This window comes from Poecilia formosa, unplaced genomic scaffold (genome assembly GCF_000485575.1).
Source record: "Poecilia formosa unplaced genomic scaffold, Poecilia_formosa-5.1.2 Scaffold150, whole genome shotgun sequence".
NCBI classification, from domain to species: Eukaryota; Metazoa; Chordata; class Actinopteri; order Cyprinodontiformes; family Poeciliidae; genus Poecilia; species Poecilia formosa.
In genome coordinates, this window is record NW_006800089.1 from 165,363 (window position 1) to 179,875 (window position 14,513).

At 43.4% G+C, this 14,513-nt stretch overlaps 1 protein-coding gene across 1 annotated transcript in view; it reads right to left on the minus strand.

Moving 5' to 3' along the window:
• Nucleotides 1-397: 397 nt before the first annotated feature.
• Nucleotides 398-14,513, minus strand: part of LOC103146016 (triple functional domain protein) — a 96,687-nt gene continuing 82,571 nt past the window's right edge. The window contains exons 41-62 of the mRNA XM_016677217.1: nucleotides 11,526-11,621; nucleotides 10,445-10,593; nucleotides 10,303-10,369; nucleotides 10,115-10,218; nucleotides 9,962-10,031; nucleotides 9,791-9,880; nucleotides 9,605-9,697; nucleotides 9,394-9,444; nucleotides 9,228-9,305; nucleotides 8,118-8,309; nucleotides 7,861-8,041; nucleotides 7,534-7,773; nucleotides 6,955-7,439; nucleotides 6,122-6,369; nucleotides 5,136-5,277; nucleotides 5,029-5,056; nucleotides 4,781-4,943; nucleotides 4,308-4,429; nucleotides 4,146-4,224; nucleotides 3,259-3,459; nucleotides 3,023-3,161; nucleotides 398-2,714 (exon numbers count right to left, since the gene is read on the minus strand). Of these exons, the coding sequence (XP_016532703.1) occupies nucleotides 2,157-2,714; nucleotides 3,023-3,161; nucleotides 3,259-3,459; nucleotides 4,146-4,224; nucleotides 4,308-4,429; nucleotides 4,781-4,943; nucleotides 5,029-5,056; nucleotides 5,136-5,277; nucleotides 6,122-6,369; nucleotides 6,955-7,439; nucleotides 7,534-7,773; nucleotides 7,861-8,041; nucleotides 8,118-8,309; nucleotides 9,228-9,305; nucleotides 9,394-9,444; nucleotides 9,605-9,697; nucleotides 9,791-9,880; nucleotides 9,962-10,031; nucleotides 10,115-10,218; nucleotides 10,303-10,369; nucleotides 10,445-10,593; nucleotides 11,526-11,621 (3,576 nt within the window). The 3' untranslated portion in view covers nucleotides 398-2,156. The remainder of the gene's footprint in view (nucleotides 2,715-3,022; nucleotides 3,162-3,258; nucleotides 3,460-4,145; nucleotides 4,225-4,307; nucleotides 4,430-4,780; nucleotides 4,944-5,028; nucleotides 5,057-5,135; nucleotides 5,278-6,121; nucleotides 6,370-6,954; nucleotides 7,440-7,533; nucleotides 7,774-7,860; nucleotides 8,042-8,117; nucleotides 8,310-9,227; nucleotides 9,306-9,393; nucleotides 9,445-9,604; nucleotides 9,698-9,790; nucleotides 9,881-9,961; nucleotides 10,032-10,114; nucleotides 10,219-10,302; nucleotides 10,370-10,444; nucleotides 10,594-11,525; nucleotides 11,622-14,513) is intronic.

Consider the following 14,513-nt stretch of genomic DNA (forward strand, 5'->3'; position numbering starts at 1 on the left):
TGACCACTAGACGGCGCCAAACACTTATAGTCGCATGTATCTGGGAGCGTCTGTGGTTAATATATGCTACATTGGCTTTAATCTGGAACAAAACTGATTTTAATTAATCTCATAAGAAAACTAACGTGAATAACAACATAGTTCAAAAACGTATTAAACAGCTGCTGCTGGCCTTCTCAGTAAAACCAGGAAGTTAGACTTTAAAGATTTTACAGCCATCTGTGTGTGTAATTCAGTCTCAGTGTAAATCCAGTTGTGTGAACGCCTCGTCAAAATAATGGCAGCTGTATAAAAAATGCACATCATACGTTACCATTTATTTACTTGAGTTTCCCCAAGTAAATGATACACTGAAGCAAGTGGTTGTGTTGCGACAAAAATATTTTTAAAAAACAGGTCATGTTTGTTCATTATGTTTAATTTTCAAATAACTGATGACAAAATTAGAATATTTACAAGGGAGAATATGATGAGCTGTACAAAGAAATATACATGCAAAGATAAAAAAAAAAAAACAATGTGGCGGCAAACATGTAAATAAAAACAAATGCAACAAAAAAAAGGGTGGAAAAACTAAAACTGAGGTATCCAGTCCAAGTCTCCTTGTTTTTAACGGCCTGTGCACAATTATATCACATAAATAAAAAATAAAAAAAGCTAAAGAGGGCTCATCCCATCCTCATTATGAACGTTTGTTACTTTCGTTTCCAGAAATGTTCTGGTGAGCTTCCAGGGAGATTTTATAGTTTATACGAGAAATTTATGGAAGAAACATTTTGGCAGCGAGAAAGAAGACAATTAAGGAAATAAGACCATTTAACTCCTAATTCATTGAGTTAATAATAAGAGCTAGTTTCTGTCCTCCAGCCTCCTGCCTATTTAAAAAGGAAAAGAAAAAGAGACTAAGCTAAGAGTGCGTCCCCCCCTCACCACTCCTTGTGTTTTACTCTTGTAAACAATCATTTCAAAAAAGGTCACTGATTACCTAAACATACTCCAATAAAACCTTTTTCTTAAGTACTATAAAGCTAGAGCAACTTTGGTGTACCAATACTACAGAGGCATACAGTACAAAACGTGTTAAATTAAGTTTTGATCAAACCAAAATCCTAAAAACGAACCACATGATTGTAGGTCGTGACCCCAGCGAGGCCTGGCGGTCGGAACAGCCAGCAACACAAACTACCAGCAGCGCCTGCAGTACCAAGTACATCCTTTTCTCTAGATTTATTACAGATACAACAGATGTCTTCATAAATAGTTGCATAAAATGTTAAAGCCGCAACATTGCACATGATAAACAGAACGTACGATGAGTGCATTTACAGAGAAAAAAACAACAAGAAAAGAAAAGAAAACAAAACAAAACAAAAAAAAAGATTTCTCCTCCTGGGCTTCCCACATTCACTTGGTTTCCCTGGCGACCCGCAGCCGTCGCCGCGGCCCCGCGTCCTGAAAGCAGGATCCCGCCGTGAATGTGAGAGCGAAGAAGGCAGAAGTCTATTTACAAGGTAAGGCTTAAACATGTCGCTATCTGCGCAGTGCAGCTTTTGTTCTGCAGGGGGCGCCGTTCCTTCTGGGGTTTGGACGGCAGCATGGTCAACATGGCATCTCATGATGATGGTTTAATAAGCAGAACGTCTGAAGTAGCACAGCCAACTTTCAACATTTTATTTTTTTTTTTTTTTTTACTTTAAAACAAACAGACGGTACTTTTGTGTGTTTTTCTTAAATATATCGTTTCTATAAGATAGAGCTGCTTCCAAAGTGTCAGGTATAGCTTTAGTGTAAAAGAATAAACAAAACGTCCGTGCCGGTCCTTGGCGACTTTTTTTTCCGTCGAGGCTCGTTCAGACAGCTCCTCTAAATCAGCTTTGACTCCCATCAAGGAAAATAAGTTACTATATTAATGATTTTATTCGTCCTTTTTTTTAAATTTTTTGTTCTGTTCGTTTAAAACTAGAAAATCTCAGCAAGCAGCAGTAGACAAGGGCATCCGTTCCGTCGGGTTGGTGATGTTCTCTGGGGCTCCGTAGCTCCAGACTGAACTACCAGCGGTACTCCAGGGGATTCTGGGTTGTGAAGGAGGATAAGATCAGCGAGAACTCTGGGAATTCTGGGAGCTGTGGGGACGCTTCCTGCTGCGCCCGCGGCGTTCAGATCCGAGACTGAAGGCGGCTCTGGATGAAGCTCCGGACTCCTCCAATGGGCCGTGCGTCCGTCTGGTGCTTCCTCCGGTCTATGAAGGAGATGAGGCGCGCCGTGTCAAGGCAGCCCTCTCCACGGCCCCGCCCGTCCCCCGGCGGGGCCTGCAGCCACGGCTCCTGGAGGCAGAGCCCCGCCGGCGGCCTCCGGCCCGGGTCGGTCCGTAGCAGCAGACGGACGAAGTCTCTGGCGGCCTGGCTGACGCCGTGGAAGTAATCCCTGGGGAAGCTGAAGTCCAGCCTGCAGATGTTGAGGCACGTTTCCTCGGCGCTCTCGTCCAGGAACGGCGAGGCGCCGCTCAGCAGCACGTAGGTCACCACGCCCAGGCTCCACAGGTCGGAGGTCAGCGACACGGGCTCCCCCAGGACCAGCTCCGGGGAGGCGAACTCAGGGCTGCCCAGCAGAGGGTGGACGTAGTGGGCGCTGTTGAGTTGGACCGCGTCTCCGAAGTCGGTGAGTTTGACCACGGGCTGGGCGCTGGCGTTGTGGGCGACCAGCAGGTTCTCAGGCTGGAGCAAGAGAAGAAAAGCGCCACACGGTGAACAGTAAATTCATTCTTCACAAACTTTATCTGCCAGGGCAAAGGGTAGGAATATATCGTATCGTTTATCATTTATCGTGACACATTTCCAGAAAAGACTTCCAGCTATGATTAAAGAAAAGGTGGAGCTTGATTTGAAAGGAACGGCCTCAGGTCAGGTGTCCATGTATGTTTTGAAAAGTTCATATCAAGTTTCTGATGGCAGCATAAGGAAGTGAGGAAACGTTCATGAGGGATGGATTTAAGCAGAGCCACTAAATCTGCTAAGACACTTACTTTTCCGTCCAGATGCACTATCCTGCAGTTGTGCAAGTAATGTAAAGCTTCTAAAACACTTCGCAGGTAGGAGGCCACCTTCTCCTCCGTCAGGTTCCCCCAGCTCACTATGTAGTCCAGCAGACGACCCTGATCAGCCCTGAAATCAGAAAAATCATCAGTAGATCAAAGAGAATGAAGGTTCAATTCCAAATAAAAACAGGTTTTTTCCCTCCCTCTGTGTATCTGGCACTCACATCTCCAGGACGATAGCGTAGCTGCTGGAGGTTTCAAACGTGTCCACCAGGCTCACTATGTGCGGGTGCTGCAGCCTCTGAAGCAGGTTGAGCTCCTGAGTCACCTGATCTCTCTTCATCAGCTTCTTGTTGATGTGTTTGACGGCCACCGTCCGTTTGGAGCCCCGGTGATCGCAGCGTTTGACGACAGAGAAGCGCCCCCTGCAGACAGGAAACACACGCAATTCGATTCAAAAGTCCTCTAAAGCTGTGTTTTTCAAAGAGGGGGCCGCCAGGGGGCGCTGTGGGGCGGCTCGGAAAGATGGAGGGAAGATGAGAAAAAAATATGCAAAGATAAAAAAAAGAGCTGTTTTTTATCTGTTTTCTTGTTTGTTTTTTTAATGAAATATAAGTTAAAATAATTAATCTAAATGTTATTTCTGATGGCTGAAAGTCAAATTCATCTTTGCTTCTCAAGCTACAACAGTTAGAAAGACATGGAGAAAAAGCATAAAAACTGTGAGAATAAAATTAAATTTGATATCCAATATTGCAAATTAATCACATTTTCTCATAATCAGAAGAGGGGATTGTGATGAAAAACTATTATGTGAAAACATATTAAATCATAGCCATCAAAATCAGAAGGTCTGAGGCAGCATTTACGCTAAATGGATGTAATAACTATTGAATAGTGAATAGAAAACAGTCAGAAAGTTGATGTTTCTTTACATATTTTGTAGCAAAGCGTTCCTGAACACAGGTTAACGCTGTCTGGGGGAAAGTAGAATGGAAAAGTTTGGGAGCTTCTGCTCCAACAGAATATTTTTAGGAAAAAGCCAAAGCACAGATTTGCAGTGAAACACTTTCCTCCTGCTCTGATGGGAGCATGGTGCCGGGTCTCTTACCTTCCCAGTTCAGCCACCTCAGTGTACTGAGACTCGAAGTTGTCCTTCCAGCTCACTCTGAGTCCATCAGTGGACACGGCTGAAAACAAAAGACACACACCTGCATCACACACCACAGCCGTCACACACCCGGCGGTCGCTGTCGTCACTCTACGCTCTTACCCAACACCCTGAGGCTCGCCGACGACGTCACACTGCCCAGCTCGTTGGTCGCCACGCACGTGTAAACGCCGTCGTCCTCTGAAGCGGCACCGATTATCCGGAGCGTGGCTTCACCAGCATCGCTGGAATGAAAAAATGTATTATTACAGCAACGCTTCCAAAGAACCGACTTCCTGGATCTGACTGACTGAAGTCTGAGCCGACTGACTCAGGCGTTCATACGAACTCCACGTTTTCTTAAAACTCACAAACTTTAATGGATTTTGGGAGATTTTATGAAGTGGTGAATAATCGGGAAAAATCACAAATGTTTTCTACATTTTTTATTATTTTCCAAATTGTGACATGCATTTGAAGTAAAGAGGGTTTAATACAAAAAGGCTTAAAATGATTTCTCATTTATATCGTAATAAAATACTTTAAAGATGTGAGTAAGGCGTGAAGACTTGTGCGGTTCTGTGTCGTTTCCGTACCTGTAGGCGATGCTGAAGTGTCCGTTGTTGGTGAGGTTGCTCTCGTTTGGTCCTCTCCAGGTGACGGTGGCGCGGGGTCGACCGCAAACCTTACACCGTAAGGTGACGCTCTCGCCGTTGTCACATGTCATGTCACTCAGAGGCACCAGGAAGTCTGGGGGGGCTGGTTTAAAAAATAAAAGCTTTGATTAAAGCACTGGTTACAGCCGCCTGAATCAATTTATTCTAAACTCAAAGTCAATATTTACCATCATAGATGTAGTTGGGGTTTAGAAGCTGTGAACACAAAGGGCGGAGTCAGACAAAGAAAGAAAACACAAGTCCGCTCTGATTGCTCAGTGAATCAGGAAGTCACCTTTACAGAAACTTTATTGGCCATTGCATCTCTGGACTTCCTGTAACCGTTTTCCAGCTTGGTCTCCTTCTTCACCTCCTTGTCTTTCTTCTCAGACTTCTTTCGTATTCGCAGAGACGTGTGCCAAGATGAAGACTTCCTGCTGCAATGAGACAGGTGTCAAAGGTCAAGAACAAAAAGACCCCATGTCTGTTGGAAACTCATGTACTGAATGGAGGGCTTCCCACAGCGTATAATAAGCCTGGCGGGCTGCCAGGTTTTACTTGGGTAAGCGTTGTTTATTTTAATAGGATTTTTTTTAAACACAAGTTAACAGTGAGAGCAAAAACAGAATAAGCTAACTGATGCATTGAAGTAGGGGTAATATTATTTATTTTAATTGTTTTTTTGTCTGTTTGCCTTTTTTAACACTATATTTGGTGTTTAAGTATCATCAGTAATTTCTTCTAACAACATAATTATCTAGTCATATCAAATTTTCTGTCAGCGTTTTTTAAAGGGACAGTAGTGTGTATTTTCTAGGTATATGGTGGTGTTTTGTATCAGGTAACCATGTTATCCTCAGTTGTTTTAACTTCTTGAAATTGGGCCTCTGTTTCTTTAAAAACTCCTGCTCTTTCTGAAACTCCGCCTTCAGGAAGTCATCCCAACATTACTCCTGTATTAACCCTTTCGGAGCATTTTCACCAGCCTTAGATGATTTGAACAGCTGAATGGTTGCCAAGGGAGATTGAAGGATTTCTCAAACATGCATGACAGAATCAAATCAACACTGCAGGTATATTTTGATGAGGTAATCATATTTAAACATGATGTAAAGCTCCAAAAAGTCGAGTTTCCATAATACTGCCCTTTTAACACAAAAACATGGTGGTGCTGGCGGACTCCCCTGGCGCCCCTGACACTGGGCTTAGCAAGTTCTCTGGAGGAAACCCTACCAAATGCAGTACGTCTGGACCGTAAGGCACGTTGAACCAATCTCTTACTTGATTGGCCCGTCGGAGGAGTCAGGGATGATGGCGGAGGTGTGTCCCAGCACGAATCCGGGGATCCAGCCCTCGGCGGCGGGGCCCTGCTCCGTAGCCGCCCTGAACACCAGGAACATGTTCTGCTGGTTGCTGGCCAAGATCTGGACCACTTCGCCCTGACTGACGCTGATCTCATCCTCCTTCACAGCCATGTAGTCCTGGGTCACCAACATGGTGGATACGCTACTGCTGCTGCTACTTTCACTCTGTGCAACAGGGAGGAGACAGGGGGAGAGAAATCACAGAGTATTCAATAAAACCAGGCTTTGTACAAGGTTTGTTGTTTTCCTGCGATTAAAAAAAGTTGCAGTAAGACGATTTCCTCTGCAGCAGTCTTTGCAGCTCCGGGCAAAGATGAGACGAAAAGCGTTAGGTTGAATGAAAGGATCTGAGTTCATTTGTGGAGGAACCACAAACGTCAGAGGTTAGTTGCAGGTAAAGTCAGTGCAGTCACACACCATGAAGACAGCAGCTGGTGAGAGACAGCCAAGAGGAAGGAAGGTTGTTAGTTTGAGCTTTGGTAGAGTTAAAAAGTCAGGAAACAAAAAGCCCAAGTGAAGAGTCTCTCTTAGGAAGAGTGAGGACAAAAGCACCAAGGTTGAAACCTTTGAAGGGAATTTGTTTTGAGAAATGATCTAAAGCTACAGAGCGTGATGCTGAAGAGTGGAGAAGATTGTCAGAGATGCTTAGTGGGGAACAGATTAGTAGTGCTGGCAGCAGCGGGACACACCAGGCTTCCCTCGGCCTCTTTGTTAGTGGAATCAGCCGTGGGCCGCAGCTAGAGGTCTTACCCCGTTGCTCTGGGTGGACTGGATGGACTGCTCGCTTGCAGATGAGCATGTGCTCATGCGGTCAGCCTCTTTGCTGTGCGTGGAGTGTCTGTGGGCCTGAACCCCCGGCTGACGGGCCGGGGTCTCTGCCGCCTCTCCTGGGAAGGTGAACGAGCCAGGCCTGCTGGCTGGAGAGGCCGGCATAGAGCTCCAAAATCCAGATCCGGTCTTCTGTCCTGGGCTGGGAGGGGGAGGAGGAAGAGGGTCCTTTCCAAAGGCGGGCGCGGTTGGAGTTGGGGCGATTGGCGACACGATTCCGGGCTGTGGTTTGGAGGTTGGCGTGGAGGGCAGAGGCCCCACTGTGGCACGAGGAATAGGGGTTACAGTGTTGGCAGGTGTGAGGGTCTGCGTGTGTGTCTGGTCCTCTGCGGTCTGCGAGGGACGCTTGCCCTGCGGACTGCCCCCTGGAGGAAGCGGGGTAGCAGGGACGGGACGAGGGGACAAACCTGGATCACAACCGAGCAAAACTCACACCTCAGTCACAACCTTCAATGTGCTGCGAAAACAAAGCTGGCCGAGCAAGGGGGCCACGTTCCGTACCTAACATCTTGTTGGGGCCCTCCGCGTCGGCTCCAGCGAGGTGACGGAGGGGCTGGGGCAGACGAGAGGGTTGAGGGATCTTGGAGGGCCGCCGGGAGATGCTCTGCGGTCCTGATGGGGCAGAGCTGGGCTGAGAGATCCCGCCTCCAACTCCAGGTGACACACCACCAACGCTTCCGCCCTGAGCTCCCACGCCGGCCCCGACGTGATTCCTCTGATACTCTATTGGCGAAGTCAGAGCTGTGAGACGGTACAAGAAAGACAGCGATGTACAAAAACAGCACCGCCACCAAACACCAGGTTCTGTGCATCTGTCCGAAGGCTCACCATTGAGGAAATTGCGTTGGCTCTCCAGTATCTGGCTGATCTGAAGGGTCCAGACCTCACACACCCCCGGATGGGAGGAGTGAAGAACGAAGGACTCCAGCGTCCCATTGGTTGACCGAGAAGTGAGAATAAACTTACAGGGATCGCCTTCCACGCTCTCCTCCAGACCCAAACAGCTGACCTGGATTACCGACAGGGTCAGAGACTCAACATCTGGGCCACAACAAATCATTCAGGCAGCTTTGTAGCGTTCTCACCTTGATGCTGTGTTTGTAGAGGAAGCCTGGCAGAGAGAAACCTTTCTTTTTGTCCAGAGGCTCGCTGAAGATAACCAGCTGCTCGAACAGGAACACCCTCCTCTCCTTCATCCTGCCGAGCGAGCCGCCGTCTGGGTCGGACACCATGAACGTGTCCTGCAGCAACAGGCGACCCTGAGCTACAATCTTCCCCTGGAGACGGAGAAACGGGGAAAATGCTTTTAGTAGAAGCATTTCATGAGGCAGAATTCAGTATAAACAGTTAAGACACTGTAACATTGAGCTTTTTCACATTTCGCCAACCTCAAACTTTACTGGATTTTATTGGAATGTTATGTGATAAACCAACAACAAGCAGTGAATTAGGGATGCAAGTTATCGATTAATCAATAAGTAATTGATAAACGGTAATTTTCTTAACAACCAGGATTGTTAAGAAGAGCTTCATTTTTTTGGGAAAATGCTCAATTTAAATAAAAAAAAAATCATAATTAAATTTTTAACATAATTTTGTATTAAATACTGACTCAATAAACAGAATATTGAGATTTTATCACATTATTAACCTTGGACATATTCATAAAATATAACAATACAGGAACCTCTTAACTTGCTTAATAGAAAAATAAAATACAACAGATTGTTTCTCTTTCCAGTTCTTTTATGCCCCCGCCATCTTTGTTTCTGTATCAACCGGCAAAACTCAAGGATGGCGCCCTCTGCTGGATGGTGGTCAAACTATAACACTGAAAGAAGATCTAAGCCCACATTGTTAGTTAATCGATTGGAACTAGTTTTAACCTAATAAACCATTAATCGTCAATTAATCGTAAGTCGTTTAATTGTTTGTATCCGTATAATGAATAATTGTGAAGAGGAAAGAAAACAACACAGGCTTTTTAAGGAATAAATCTACTAAATCTAGTGTACATTCACATTCAACCCCCTTCTACAGATTTATTTCTGTGTGCACATATGCTGGAAACCGTTTCCTTTTCCCACTTTATTCTGGTCTCTCACATAACATTCCAACAAAATATACTGAGGTTTGTGGAAAAAGCCCAAAAGAAACTTTTGGGAACCAATGTTGTGTAATTAAATTTTCCCTACATCAAATCCTTGAAGCCGACCAACATTCATCATGTCGTTGCACCTTTTTGGCACGATGCACATGACCTCCACTGCTTTCTGTAAGAGGTGGAAATGAAAAATGTTTTAGAAAAGCAAAGATTGTCTTTTAAATGAAGCGTTCAAGCAGAAGCTTTCAGTCACTTGCCTCTAAATCTGGACACTCCAGTCCAGCCTTTTTAGAGTGTTTGAGGAAATCCTAAATCAGACAAAGCAAATATGTCACCGCAAAAAAACAAAAAAACATTGGTAATGTTTGGCTTTTTACAATCAGAGAAGTCAGAGATGAAGGTGTTTTTTAAGTGAATCTGAGCCGAGTTGAGGTTTCGGCGCCCTCTGCTGGGCCAGTAAGGACTAACCTTGAGCAGCAGCTGGTATTTCATGATCCTTTGAACAGGTTTAATGAGCAGGTCTGTGATCTGCAGCCGGTGGCCCAACCTCTGCTTCAGATCCTTCATTAAATAAAAAACCAACCAAAAAACCTGAGTTCTCAGCATTTGAAAGCTGCCAACATCTGATGCCTCTTTAGCTAAACCACCGTTTACCTCAAAGTAGGTGTCGATATACTCTGACACGATGTGCTCCGACTTGGGCTTGTTCTGACAGTACACCACGTACATATTTAACCTGCGTTCCTGTGGAAACGCCAAGCAGAAGACTTCAGAATTCCACAAACACAAAGTTTAAATCTAGAAAAAAACGTAGAAATGACAAACCTGTTTGAGAAACAGTAGTCCCAGTCTGTCAGGGTCTTCTAAGCATTTCTCCAACTCCCTGAGGAAGAAGCTGAGTGAGAGGGAAAGAGAAACATTTAGTTATTTAGTTGGCGACTGAGCAGAAGGAAATCTGGATTCTAGCGCTTGACGTACTCTTTGTGCCAGTCGTAGATTTGATGGATGTTTCCAAACACGATTTTATCCTTCCCCCTCATATCGTCGGGAACGCCCTCCTCCTTCATCCTGCTCATGTAGCCCTTATTTATGGAGACAAAAGAAACAAATACGTGTAAGCCTGAATACACGGCATAAAGGAAAACAAAGAAACGTAGAGCGCTCACCTCGACTACAAGACCCAGATCCCGGACGTAATCTCGCTCGGTTTCTACCAGCTCCAGCAGAACGTAGCTAAAACAACAACAAGATGACTCAGCTGAAGAGAGAAGCCAGCGTGTGTTTGTGTTAAGACAGCAGCACACTTACTGTCTTTTCTTGACGATGCTGGCCCTGCGTTCATCCATCTCTTCCCCAGGCGAGGAGGAGGACAGGAGGGAGTTATCGGAGGGGTTGAAGGAGGGAGAGCTGCTGTCGCCCTGCTCTACCGACAGAGAGCTGGGTCTGTCCTCCAGAGCCTGCATCCACACGCAACAACGGGGGAAACAAAGCAGATGCAGATGGAGTCGTTTCAACTGATTATAGTTCTAAAATATACACATTTATTTTACAGTTTTTTTTCAAGTGTTGATCACTGATGTTAATCAAGTTCATTTTATAGCAGCTGCTGATAAAGACGTGGAAAAAAAATAGGGATGCACAATAAATCGGCACCAACATCGGTATTGGTGGATGATTTTTAACAAAACCTATCGGATAAATAAAACTGATTTGATGTGAATTTATGTCCATTTCTGGAGGACGAGTTTGGTCATGTGACAGTGATCGTGATTCAGTAACGGATTTAACTGCAAATAAAGAAACATGATGGTAATTTTACAATGTCAAAGGTTTAGTGGATATATATAATATTGGTGAATATTGGTTATCAGCCATAATAGCAATATCAGTGTTGGATATTGACTATATATATATATATATATAATATTGGTGAATATTGGTTATCAGCCATAATAGCAATATCAGTGTTGGATATTGACTGGCCAAAATGTTCACGTCAGCGCATCTCTGGTGAAAACACTTGTAATAAATCAGTTTCATTTCGATGACTTAACACTAAAAAGTTCAAAAGTCCAGAAGAAACAGAGAGAGAAAGAGAGAAAGAGAGAGAAGTATAGAGAGACAGAGAGAACTAGATATAATTCGATCAATTAAATGTAAGAAACTATTTCTATCACTTTTGTTTTATGGAAATTGTTGAGGCATCAAAAACAGGACAGGCCGTTTTCATTCAAGTTTTTACATTTTCAGTGTGAGATTACTGCTTTTCAGAGATCTGCATGAAGGATGTCAATAAGGACGATGCGCCTAAACTCATGATCACAAAGCTGTTTTTGTGAATGTCGGCACACACACACACACACACACACGGTGTGTGTCTGTCTCCTACCATCTTGCTTTTGACCAACTCCTCGATGGCGCTCACCAACTCGGCGGCACTGGGCGTCTCCGAACTGGACGGACGGACGGAAAGACGGGAAGACGTCTGAGCAGCCACAGAGAGGGGAGGCAAGCAGAACAGCCATGAGAACGTGGCAGCCTGTGTGCTCGGGTTTGTTCAGTAGTTCTTGAGTTTAATTTTAATTCTCAAGTTAGAGAAATCCATAAATGGACAGCAAAAAAAAATGCCCTCTCTAGTGGTTAAAGGTCAGCTTTTAATGACTTGAATGCACATTAGTTGTCTTTTGTGGTTGTTTTTTTTCCAGGTTTAGTAAAAGAAAAATAATTCAGTGATATAATCTGAGGAGGTTCCTCTAATTGGTGAAACTCCAAGTTTCTGAGGAGTTACATTTAAAACTAGAGTAAAAAAACAACAAAACAAAAACAAAAAAAACAATAAAAACAAAGGAAATTTGTGTGAAATTCAGAAAACTATAAATGGAGAGGGGAAAACATGAGGCGGAAGGAAAAAAGAAATGTGGAAGGAGGAAAAAAATCATTCAAGGTTTGATAGAAAGAATGTGGGGGAGAAAAAAAAAGTGCAATCTGAATGCAAAGAGAGGTTTTCTGTCGTGTTCCTGTTATGGAGGAGAGAATGCCGTCAGCGAGGATGAAAGAGGTTTCATGGATGTGTTTGTGCAGATATAGTTCAGGAGACTCTCACCCTTTCTGTGCTGTGCGCCCTTCTGGCCTCGCCAGCATTTAGAGATGCCAATTACTTGCATGGGTAATGAGGTAACGCACATAAAGGTAAGAAGAGGGGGAATGAGGACGACCGGGGAGAGGGAGAGGGGGACGGAGGGGAAGCTGTGATTGGTCGGGTGGGATGACAGGAGGTGGGGCCGGGAGGGGGGGTTTGAATCTTCATTTCAGCGTGGGTTTTACTCAGATTGTTAGAGAGGAGGCTGACGGGGGAACCTGGCCCGCTGTCTCACGCGCCGCTCGCTCCTTCCTAAGTGTCTGTCGTCCCTTGCTGCGGCTTCTTAAAGCATGCACAAATACGCTGCATTCAAGTGCAAGTCGAGCATGCTCAAGGCATTGTAAAGCTGGCAGAAATAAGGCAGTGCATCCCTCGACTCTGAACTGACCGCTGAAGGGGAAAAATAAAAAAAGCTCCACGCTGCCCCCTCCACTCAGAGTTAGGAGCTACATGTGTCCTCTCTCTCTCTCTCTCTCTCTCTCTCTCTCTCTCTATTTATTTACAGTTTGTCCTAATCTGCTCACCGTAGAGTTACAGTTAAAAAACAACAACAAACAAGCGAGGAAATAAAAGAACTAAAGAAATTTAGGAATGTTATGAGTTTGTTAAAATACAGAAGTTAACCAGAGTGCGTTTAAAAAAAAAAAAAAAGAAGTTAAGAAGCTTAAAGTCATTTCCCCTCAAAAAGAACAGGCTTTAAAAAGGGCATTTTAAAGTGGAAGGAGCGGGAAAAAGCAGGAATTAAAGAATCAGACTGAGGGAGGAGACAGAAGGGGAAGAGCAAGGCTTTCAGATGGAGAGATATGGAAACTGAGACAAAGCAAAGACAGGACATAAATCAAGGTAATGCTACGTCATGGCAAACAGCAAACAATACAACCAGGAAACAAAACAAAAGAGAAACACAAATTAGTGTCAGAAGAGAATCTGCTTTAGTCTTTTGCTGCCTAAAATGTAAAACTCTGTTTTTAAAAAAGACAGGGCAGAATAGGAAGAGAAAATGTTCATTATGACTGGAAAGGTTCGATTCATTTGCGTCAGAAAAATGATGTTTTAAGGGAAACGAGATAAACGGATCAGTGAAGTTGGACTCATATTAAGTTCTTCTTTTTTAAAAAAAAAAAAAAAAAAGCGTTTTAAATAAAGTACAGAATATTATAGAATTACTTCTTGTGGTTTTCCACAATGTCATTTTATAAACCTAAAGTTTAATATTTGCCGTTTGGGTTTTATGTGATAGACCAAGACAAAGCAGAATGTGAAAATTTATGCTGATCTGAAAAGATGCAAAACATGACATGAAGAGGAAAACTAACTGGACATCATCCTGAAAACACCTCAACTGCAATGACATGATTCTGGCAGCATCATGATGTGGGGGAGCTGATGGAGCTAAAGACCTGAGACTGGAGCAGAATGAAAAATAATAATAATAAACACAACCAGAGATAACATACAGTACTCATTTGGGATTAACTCAGCAGATATGAGACAACTTCTACATTTTATTAGCAAAAAATTTAAAAAATCTTTTCTGTGATGCCTCTTTCTGTTGGTCTATTGCATCAAAACTCAATAAAATATTTGGCTTATGGTCGTAATGCGACCAAAAAAAAAAGGAAAAGGTTCAAGAGGTGTCAATAGCTTAGAAAGAACTGAGTGTAAAAGTTTTAAATATCTGAAATGTAAGACATTTTAAACCATTTTAGAAATCAAATAGTAATGCTCATGCAGTCAAAAAATAAATAAATAAATAAAGATGCAGATTTTTCATATGGAAACTTAAAACTGCCAACTATCAGAGAAAAACTAAAAGAAATAATAAAAGTAATTCTTGACGTGGTCAACATCAGATAAATGTGGAAGTCTGCTTTGGTTTCCCTGAAGCTGTTTGTTCACTGATGCTCTGTAAAAACCTCTGATATCTTCATAGAACTGTTGTAACTTATGTTTACATATCAGAAAACTCCTGCAGGAAACTGGTTGCACTAGATTTTATTTAGAGGCATCAGCTAAATATAAATCCCCCCTTTTGTTTTTCACATTTCAGTTTTTTTTCTTCTTTTTTTGTTTTCTCCCACTTGTCAGTTTTGTGTTGGTCAATCACATGGAAACCCAATGAAACAAACATTTAGTTATTTGTTGCAGTTTTATAGCATTTCATCCTATAAAACAGAGTTTTTCCTTACATGAGACAAGTAAGGCAATTATTTTTATGTTTCACTGCAAATAATGCAA